The sequence below is a fragment of the Sapajus apella genome, unplaced genomic scaffold (assembly GCF_009761245.1).
Source record: "Sapajus apella isolate SASKATOON/1434 unplaced genomic scaffold, GSC_monkey_1.0 scaffold2268, whole genome shotgun sequence".
NCBI lineage: Eukaryota > Metazoa > Chordata > Mammalia > Primates > Cebidae > Sapajus > Sapajus apella.
Genome location: NW_022439194.1, coordinates 1 through 10,377, shown reverse-complemented (window position 1 = coordinate 10,377; position 10,377 = coordinate 1). Strand labels below are relative to the sequence as shown.

Below are 10,377 nucleotides of genomic sequence, written 5' to 3'. Positions count from 1 at the left end.
GATGAGCGTGGGCCATGAGCATCACTGAGAAAGCCAAAAGCCAGAGACAGATGTGACTCAAGCCAGGCTGAAGGGCTCCAGACCAGTGGAGAGCCAACCAGGAGAGGCTCAAGAGCAGGATCTATCTGCACACGGTTTCTCTGGGCAAAGGGAAAAAGGCCTTGGAGGCGGAGATCCTTCTCTCTGTTAAATGAAATTTAGGCCGATGACCACATCAGGGTTATGGGCTTAATAAAGTGGAGAGAGAGTCACAGCATGAACTAGAGGGGCTGAATCTGAATGCAGAAAAGGGAGTGGGCCAGAACTCTGAAAGGGTAGAGTGCAGAGCCCATCAGCTTGAGTGATTCTGAGGGAATGAGATAAAGAATTGTGTAACCCACAGTGAGATGGTTTCAGGGATGTGGCTACTTCTTATCTAGCTCTTTATAACTGAACTCCAACATCTGATCACACTGAAATCACATTTTCCACATGAACCAACTGAGCATTAATTGCAGAGAAGAGGGGTACTAAAGAGATGTAAAAGGGAAAGGGTATGAAACCCAAGATCCTGGTTTAAGAAGGTAAAAGCCCTGAGCTCCACAGTAGCGAGGGTGAAAAATGATTCCCTTTGCTTAGCAGACAGAGAAAGTGTTTTCCCGGCACAGACATAGAAGAGCATAAATATCCCCCACTCGTATGTGTGGTATTCTTTCATGATAAGCATATGCTTTTCCATATCACAGGAGTATTAAGAAATGCTAATCTTCTTCATCAATTAGGATTCTCATATGGGGGAAATGGAGCTATTATTAGTGGTGGAGAAGTAAGAATTTAAACCTCTTCAAAGCTTACATGATAAGCGAATACATTTTTGCTTTAGTCAGAATATACTTTACATTGATAAAAGACTGCTGAGAATTGTTTTAAAAAAGTTATCCCAAAGCATTATTAAAAAGAAACATCAAAAGAAAAATTTTCTCAAATTGACAAATTGAACGTCTTCAAATTTAAAAACTTTTGTGCTACAAATGATATCATCAAGAAAGAGAAAGACCACGCACAGAATGGAAGAAATGTCTGCAGATTACATGTATTTGATAAAAGACTGTATCCAGAATATACAAATAACTTTTTTTTTTTTTTTTGAGACAGTCTCTCTCTGTCACCCAGGCTGGAGTGCGGTGGCACGATCTCAGCTCACTGCAGCCTCTGCCTCCTCAGGTTTCAAGTGATTCTCCTGCCTCCGTCTCCCGAGTAGCTGGGATTACAGGCATGTGCCACTGTGCCCAGCTAATTTTTATATTTTTATTATAGACGCCTATAATAATTTTGGCAAGGCTGGTCTAGAACTCCTGACCTCAAGTGATTCGCCCATTTCGGCCTCCCAAAGTGCTGAGATTACACGCGTGAGCCACCACGCCTGGCCACAAAGAACTCTTACAATTTAATAATAAAAAGTCAAATAAAGAATTTTAATAAAATACTCAAAAGATTTGAATAGACATATTCAGAGAAGACACACAAGTGGCCAAGAAGCACATGAAAAGATGCTCAGCATTATTAGTCAACTGGGAAATACAAGTCAAAACCACAAGGAGATGCCTTCACACTCACTCAGATGAGTACAATCAGAAAAGATGGATGATTACAAACGTCAGTGAAGATGTAGCAATATTAGAACACTTGTACACTGCTGATGGGAATATAAAATGATGCAGCCACTTTGGAAAAGAGTTTGGCAGTTCTTCAGAAGGCTAAAAATAGAGCTGCAATATAACCCGGCCATTACTAAATAATTGAAAATTTACGACCACATACACACTTGTGATTGTTCACCACATCATTACTCATAATAGACAAAAGGTGGGAACAACTCAAACACCATCAGATGATGACAGGATAAACAAAGTGTGGTATATCCCTGCTATGGCATATGTTTTTTTGAGACACAGTCTTCCTCTGTCGCCAGACTGGAGTGCAGTGGCACAATCTCAGCTCTCTGCAACCTCTGCCTCCCAGGTTCAAGTGATTTCCCTACCTCAGCCTCCCAAGTAGCTGGGACTACAGGGGAGCGCCATCACACCCAGGTAATTTTTTTTTTTTTTTTTGTATTTTAGTAGAGACGAAGTTTCACCATGTTGGCCAGGATGGTCTCGATCTCCTGACCTCGTGATCTGCCCGCCTCGACCTCCCAATAGCTGGGATTACAGCGTGAGCCACCACACCTGGCCTGCTACGGCATATTATTAAGCTGCAAATGGAATGAAGTTGTGATACAACATGGATAGACCTTGAAAACATGACACTAAGGGAAAGACACAAAAGACCACATATTGCATGGTTTCATTATGGGAAATGTCTAGAATGGACACATCTACAGAAACAGAAAGCACAGGAGTGACTGCCAGGGACTAGGAGGAGGGAAGAATGGGAGGTGATGGCTGATGAGGTTGGAGTTTTGTTGGGGTGATGGAAATGTTCTGGAATTAGACAGTGTGATGCTGTACAACTTTGTGACTATGCTAAAAATCACCGAATTGTGTACTTAAAATGGGCCAATATGATGGAATGTGAAATATGCCTTAATAAAGCTGTTTTTTAAAAAAGAATTTCTTTTGATGAATGCCCTGACAACTACTCACGAGAAGGTGATATTTTCACCTTCCAGAAGCTCTGTAACTGAGGCAGGTATGGAGTTATGATTTGGGCTGCAGGAAATGAGAGGAGGTAGACAGAGAAGTCCCTGAGCTGTGTGTGGGAAGAAGAAGTGGCAAGAACAGCTTCTCAGAGATGTGCCAGAAAAACTGGGGGATATATAGGTGTATCTCTATCAATCAGCTAGAAGAAGGGCCTGGGGAATAAGGAAGCTGGAGGGGCCTCAAGAGTTATTTCATTCATGCATGGTTTGTTTTTCTTTTTCTTTCTTTCTTTTCCTTCCTCCCTCCCTCCCTCCTTCCTTCCTTCCTTTCTTTTTTTTATGACATAGTTTCACTCTTGTTACCTAGGCTGGAGGGCAGTGGCGTGATCTCGGCTCACTGTAACCTCCGGCTCCCAGGTTCAAGCAGTTCTTTGGTCTCAGCCTCCTAAGTAGCTGCGATACAGGTGCCCACCACCATGGCCAGCAAATTCTTTGTATTGTTAGTAGACATGAAGTTTCACCATTTTGGTCAGTCTGGTCTCAAACTCCTGACCACAGATGATCCACCTCCCTTGGCCTTCCAAAGTGCTGGGATTACAGGCATGAGCCATCACGCCCAGCCCTCATACATGGCTTTAATATGCCACAGATGTCATAAGCATCATGAGTCCCTCTCTCCTCCATGGGGCACAGTTGCATGAACTGGAAAAACTCACTTGAACGTTCTTCACGTGCTGGTGATGAATTCAAGCTTTCTGAGGAAGAAGTAGATGAAGACTCTGAATAACTCCTATCTCCCAATGCTGTGTGACTTCCTCCAGACTGTAGAGTTGAGTCTGAGAACTGGGTCAACACTGAAGCATTCACACCTTCAGGATACGAAGCAGAGCTTGCTGTCACATCTGCAGATGTCGTGCTGTTGGTCAAGGGCCAGCGTGCAGTGCTCTCTCCACCTCTCATGGGTGCCACTGACCTAGACACAGTCTCAGTCTGAGACAAGGGACTTCCATTTTGCACCTCAGAGCTGCTGGAAAGCTGATGTTCCCCAAAGGCTGTAAGGCATCGTGAGAAAAAACGCCATGACAGAGATATGAAACAGATCCCTTCGCAACTAACAAGTGAAACCTCTCCGAGGAAAGATTCTTTGCCAAGGAACATGGTGTAGTGTTTATTAAATGTATTATGCATTATCATATTCTAAATAGTTACTCAAGACTCTCAGGTGGCAACAAGACAACAATACAAAAAATATAACTTGTTGAACAGGGGACCTTTGAAACAACATGTGCAAGAAGCAGAGGGACCTAAAGACTTGAGTGTTCCATTCTCTTTCCCATAAGCATTGGAGAGACTGAGAGTGTGGTTATGTACAACAAATACGATGCACATAAACACAGTGCACAGTCAGAGGACTTTCCTAAAACAGTTCTCATATGAATAAAGGTTATTCTAATTCCAAAGTATAGAAAAAATAAAAATAAAAAATCAACTATAAGGATTAGGACAAACCATGAATTTGGGAATGAATGAATCTGCACATTCATGTGGAAAGATGATCTGTACACAAAATAACTGAAGCTGGTTTAAAGAGTGGGCCAGGCCGGGCACAGTGGCTTATGGCTGTAATCCCAGCACTTTGGGAGGGAAGGAGGGAGGATAGCTTCAGCCTCGGAGTTCAAGACCAGCCTGGGAACATGGCAAGACCCCATCTCTACAAAAAAATAGAAAAATTAGCTGGGTGGAGTGGCAAGCATCTGTAGTCTCAGCTACTCGGGAGGCTGAGGTGGGAGAGCACCTGAGCCTGGGAGGTTGAGGCTGCAGTGAGCCGTGGTCACACCACTGCACTCTAGCCTGGGTGATGGTGACAGACCTTCTCTCCAAAACAAAATAAAAATAAAACATAAAGAGCAGGCCAGCTCTCGGCTTGAAGACAATGCTGTAGAGTGAAAAGAAGACGGAACCGAGAACCCGGAGGCTAAGGTCTCAACTCTACTGACTGAGCTAAATGGCCAGGCACCCATTACTTAAACTGGCCCCCAGAGCCATAGTTTCCTCATCTATAAGAAAGCAGGAGGAATGACACCTGTCTGACTAACTTCACAATGTTCTTGTAAGAGTGAACATCAAAATGCAATAGTGCCATTAAAGAGCATACTTTTCTCCGGAGATTACAAATGGTCTTGAGGAGATCCCCTAAGAAAATTCAACGATTCACATCGTCCCTAATAGATCAAGTAAAGATGGAATACTTACTTGGGGAATCATTTTGCCAATGCAAAGATTTAAGTCCAAATTCATGTTCCGTGGATGGTTCAATGAATTCCCCATCCCCTGGATTCCCAGTTACTCCTCTGTTGCTTTGTGATTCCACGGCAGAGGGTGAAGGATGGACTGAGGCTGAAGTCATGGCAATTCTGGAGTCCTCAGGGAAGCCCTCGGTCTTGTTTAAAGGTCCCAGACTGACTGTCAAAGATCGGAGCGTTCTGGGGCCACCATCAGTGAACACGGTGGCAACGTGCATTGTCTTTGTTTGACTGACTGAGGGGCTCTGGACGCCAGTGGACTTGTTAAGCTTCTCTGTACTTCCAGAAGCTATGACAGAAGAAGATATGCTTCAAAATTATTCAGGAGTTTAAGAAAATCAGGACTGTATTTGAGATACAAATGATGTTTCTTACATTTTGGTGGATACACCTAAATGCTGTGGACCTAATATAGATACAAACATATCTATATACACACGTGTGACCAGGACACATGCCTGCGCTCTCCCTCACTAGTTCTAATTCTCATAGAAGAAAGTGGAGAACAGCAAGGTCCCTCACCAGGCACAGTGAGAAACTTATACGTTATATGTATTATTTGTTTTTTATAGACAAAGATGAAATGTCTGCTAAATTCTACATTACAGCTTAAACAGGACTGGCCACTGTGATACGGTTTTTGTTATTTTGCTTTGTTTTAGCAATGTAACCCATTTGTTCAATCAAATGCTATCATTGATTAAAATCTCATACATAAAATGAATAAATGTGGGGCTGCTGCAAGGGGCCCCACCCAGCTCACTACTCAGAGGGCCCAGGGTTTTGCAGAACACGGCAGGGACACTCACGGCCTAGAGCAATAATTCCCAGCCTTGTCACCATCAAGGGTTCTTTATGATTCCCCACCTCACAGCCACCATGAGCCTTATGTCTTGAAAGATTATTAACCAAACTGCATTTATTCAGTAACAAAATTTCTAACCAGCAGGAAATACTTATTATTACCCCACAAATTTAATTCTACCCAACAGCAAACAGGCTTCATGATCATACTTTGCCTCATTAAGCTTTAGAGACCAGCTCTCAAATCTGCACACTACTCCAATGGGCCCCTTGGAGATCAAGGACTCCAGGAGCAGTTTCTCTAATTCATGGCTGCCATCCATGGGAAACTGTCAAGACCCTCAAGGAGTGAAGCAGACACTATTGGTCAAAAGGAGTAGTCTGCTCTATGGAAGTACAGGTGGCTCCGCTCCACAGAGAACTTTCCAAAGGATGCCCTGAGATCTGCCCTCCAGAAAGGTCTATTAAAATCTTCATTCCAAACAGGAATAAACTGCAGGAAAGCTTAGGGAATGGGAAGAAACATGGTAGGTAAGACTAAAGGTACAAAAAAGAGTGTTTTTTTTCTTTTTAAGCTAAAAATAATAAAAAGTACCCTACCCCTATAAAATGAAAGGCTTTGAGCTGTTAATTACAGCCCAGGAAAGGGAAAAAAGGAAGTTGTCATTATAAACACTTTCTTGAAGACCAGTCCTATGTGTAGTTGTGACCAAAACAACAAATAAATTTTAAATATCACTACAGTGAGAGAGAGAGAGAGAGAGAGAGAGAGACATAGAGAGAGAGACAGACAGACAGAGGGCAAGCAAGCATGGGAAACAAAAATGTTCCTCTCACTCTTGTGGAAAACCATAAAACTAGGTATACCTAGAACATAGCCAGCAGCTCTGGTCACCTGACCTTAATGAACACAAAATGAAGATGCAGGCAATCTATAAAACTAGTAACTAAAACAAGAAACAGAGAGACCTGGACACAAAAAGAGAGTCCCAGACCACCAAAACCTACCTCTACTTCAAAACATAAATCAAACCTAACGAAACCAAACCAACCAAACAAAAAACAGTTCAGTATATAAGAAAGGAATGTATAATAGACGTGCCCCAAATCCCCACTCAACCACGTGGTGTCTCGGCCCTAACTTCATTAGAGTCATTATTTACGACCACCAAATTACAGCCTCATCAGCTTGCTGGAGGTTCTTTCAAAACACTTTTATTCCCAGGAAACTGCCTTAAGTTTATGCATACAGAATTCCCATCAAAACCCAGTGGTGGGCCAGGAGCAGTGGCTCATGCCTGTAATCCCATCACTTTGGGAGGCTGAGGCAGGCAGATCACCTGAGGTCAGGAGTTTGAGACCAGCCTGGCCAACATGGTGAAATGCCGTCTCTGATAAAAATACAAAAATTAGCCAAGCATGGTGATGGCCACCTGAAATCCCAGCTACTCAGGAGGCTGAGGCAGGAGAATCACTTGAACCTGGGAGGCAGAGGTTGCAGTGAGCTGAGATTGCATCACAGCACTCAAGTGTGAGTGACAAAAACAAAACAAAACAAAATAAAAACCCAAAAACCTGTGTTAAACATGAGCTTCAATACTGACATAAACTGGGTAGGTTGTACCTACTTCCGCCCCAAGTACCTGGCATTAGAGGAATGGCATTTTGGCTTGATGTCTTCTCCCCTTACCCTCTACTATGGGTATGCAACTAGCTGGCTATGCACATTGATTTATGTCTACTTTGAGTGACTTCCAAGTGTTAAGCTGGGGATCTGGCACTCACATGAGAGATGGTCTGAGAGAGGAGACGAAGCCAGTGTCCTGGAGAAATGCATCCAGGAGAGATCTGGGCCTGAGGAATTTCTCTTCTGAGGAGGCATGGTCAGTTCTCCCATCTCCAAAGCAGGAAGAGAGGACGGGCTCAAAACTGAAGTCGTGGCCTCTTGGCTGTGCACAGACACTCCTTCTGACGGCCCCATTGCCCTCTCTGTTCCCATCTCTGAGGTTGTTCCACTCTTTGCTTGCAAAGGGGCAACTCTTTCACCGAACTCTGAACTGCTAGATGGCAGGTGAAGACTTTCCGAGGCTGAAAACAGACAGCAACAATTAGAATTCCACCAGCAGACTTCAAATGTCTTAATATCTTTTGAGGGGGCTCAGTTTGCACATCTATAAAATATATAGACATTAGAAGAAATTAGGAGAATAATTCATTCCATGAAAAATAAACTCTTAAAAAGACCACAAACCAAGGCAGACACTGTTTGTAGATCTCACAAAGGTTCTGTGTATTGTGGTAAACTTCTCAGAAAAGGGGCAAATGGGAGGTACGTATCAGACAATACGGAATCAGAGATCAGGGTCTGATCAGGACCCGGCACCCACGTCAACCAAATGGGTCCCAGAATTTACCTGAATGCAACATAAACAAAATTCCCAGCATCTGGGAGAACAAGACCATGAATACCATGAGCAGAGTTTCTAAGCTCTGTAGGAATCATTTATGAATACAAAATACTACCATATGCATCTGTACAGAATCGAGTCCCCCCAACCAGACCTCCTGCCACTAGGACCTGAAACCATAGAGTCATCTCTGACGGCTTCATCCTTTACTTTCAGGCCATCAGCAAGTCCTACCAATTCCTTCCTCTTCGTCCCTGTGGCCAACAGGACACATTGCAGCACCTGGTGTCTGGATTTCTCTGTCTGCCTGGGTGGTCCCTTCCAGGTTCCCTCCATCCTCCCACTCCCACGCTAGACATCCTGTACCTGCCTGCCAGGTGATCCTCCCAAATTCACTTTAGTTAAATCACTCACTTGCTCAAAACCTTCACTGACTCTTCCTACCACACCAAATCTAAACTGCCAGGTTTCCGAAGTCCTATGTGATTATCCCCAACCCTGTCCACACAATGGTCCTACCTGCTCTTCCTCACCTCTATGGGCAACTGACGCCCTCCCCAAGGGAGGCTGCTGGCCTTGCCACCCTGCAGGGAGGCCACACCTGTCCTTCTCTACTCTGTACTTCACTCCCGTTGTCCAGACATTCCACACCTCAGCGCCCCCGCCACCTCGCTCAGATACACAGGCATAAACTCCAATCCCAGTTCTGAAGCCTGTTAACTGTTTGACCTACACTTATTGGGTCAACTCACTTCTCTGAGCTTCAGTTTCCAAATGCCTAAAAGGAGAATAACATGACCTTGTGGGCTTGCTGGAAACACTGACGCAACAGACATGCTGGAAAGACTGACGAAACAGACAGTGGTATGTAGGAGGTCCCCAATTAATGCTACTTTTCTTAGTCTTCTCTTCCTCAATCAAACCTTATGTACTGACCCCCAGCACCTTCTTAACATTCTTTGCTAAAGATAGCAAAGCACCAAATTGTGCACACCAGAGCAAGAACAAACATTTGGGTCACATCAACACAAACCAAACCCAGGCCTGCCCCAGCTATGCATCCCACAAAACATACTGCCTCTGAGACCCTCAGGTGTGGGAGGCTCCCTGGAGAAGGAATGAATTTTGGATTCCACTAGCCATGGATCACAGATACCAAAGGACCAGAGAGGCCACTCAGCGAATCTGCACAGGGACAAGCATCATACAAATGAGGCCTAAGCCACATGTCTGACCCACATCAGCCTAGGAACCTTGGAAGGGCACAGTGGCTCAGAATGGGCTTGTGGGAAATGGCAGAAACTCTGTTCTCCAGGACTGGATGCGCATGTGTGAAATGCACATCATCAGCACAAGCTCACCTAAGGCGCCGCTCTGGGAAGTCAGAGCTGCTGCTATCTCCAGCGAGTACCCAACAGGTGAAATAGTGAAGTTTGTTCTACTTGAAGAGCCGTTCCTTCCTCTAGCATCTGCTGTTTCAGTGAACAGAGTGAGGTTTTCTGGAGCATCCGAAGCAGCGTGGCTCTTCCCGGAGGTCTGACTCAACACATCCCCTTTGAAGGCCACTGTTGAAATGTCCTCTTGATTCTGATACAAGGTGATGTTTTCTACGTGGGACTCAGTGTTATTTTCTACCCAATTGTTCCACGCAGCATCTGAAAGAAGAAGAGGATGCATCAGGGAGAACTTGCTGGCTTCTGGAAAGAAAAGTAAACCTTCAGAAAAGACACCAGGAGACACATCAGTAGACAGTGGATTCAAGTAAAAGAATTTCACCTTTCTTTTTCTCCCATATTCACTATGCTTACAATCCAGAGCAAGAAATTATGAAGCAAAAATACAATATTGTATTAAATTTCATGGTGCGTAGAATAAATGAGGAAAATATATTGATAGAAAGAGATCAACATGGGGCTCATGGAAGAACAACTGAACCTCTGGCACCTGGGTAGGGTCGGAGAGGGGAGTGGAGGAGGAAGATCGGGTGTAAGCAGAAGGCAAGAAGCATTTCCTATTCGCCAAAGTTGCTAACTGGCCTCTTGGGGTGGCAGGATGGTATCATAAAAGCTGGCAGCCCTTGACCTTGACACCTACACTTGCAGGTGGGAGGTGTGATGCTCAATTCTGATAAAACATGAAGGCTCCGCCAATAGTACTAAAACTTGTGTAATGTAAATGGGTTTGAGGCAGTAATTCCATCTTTGAATTTATCTGAAGAAGATACTCAAGAATGTGGAAAAAG

The 10,377-nt window shown here is 44.2% G+C and overlaps 1 protein-coding gene across 1 annotated transcript; it reads right to left on the bottom strand.

Moving 5' to 3' along the window:
- Positions 1 to 3,199: 3,199 nt before the first annotated feature.
- On the bottom strand, positions 3,200 to 9,954 carry LOC116547174 (protein HEG homolog 1-like). Its single transcript, XM_032273211.1, has 4 exons — positions 9,497 to 9,954; positions 7,513 to 7,815; positions 4,874 to 5,212; positions 3,200 to 3,672 (listed from the first exon to the last, which is right to left on the bottom strand). The coding sequence occupies exons 1-4, from the start codon at positions 9,810 to 9,812 to the stop codon at positions 3,215 to 3,217; spliced, it is 1,416 nt and encodes a 471-aa protein (XP_032129102.1). The 5' UTR covers positions 9,813 to 9,954; the 3' UTR covers positions 3,200 to 3,214.
- Positions 9,955 to 10,377: the final 423 nt, after the last annotated feature.

Bases quoted from the DNA above. Each gene is read 5' to 3' on its own strand.
- LOC116547174 (XM_032273211.1), bottom strand. From the start codon at position 9,812: ATGCATCCTCTTCTTCTTTCAGATGCTGCGTGGAACAATTGGGTAGAA. The intron at 7,816-9,496 runs GTGAGCTTGTGC...GTCTGTTTTCAG, and splicing joins TTCCCAGAGCGGCGCCTTAG to CCTCGGAAAGTCTTCACCTG. The intron at 5,213-7,512 runs GTGAGTGCCAGA...CTTCTGTCATAG, and splicing joins TCTCTCAGACCATCTCTCAT to CTTCTGGAAGTACAGAGAAG.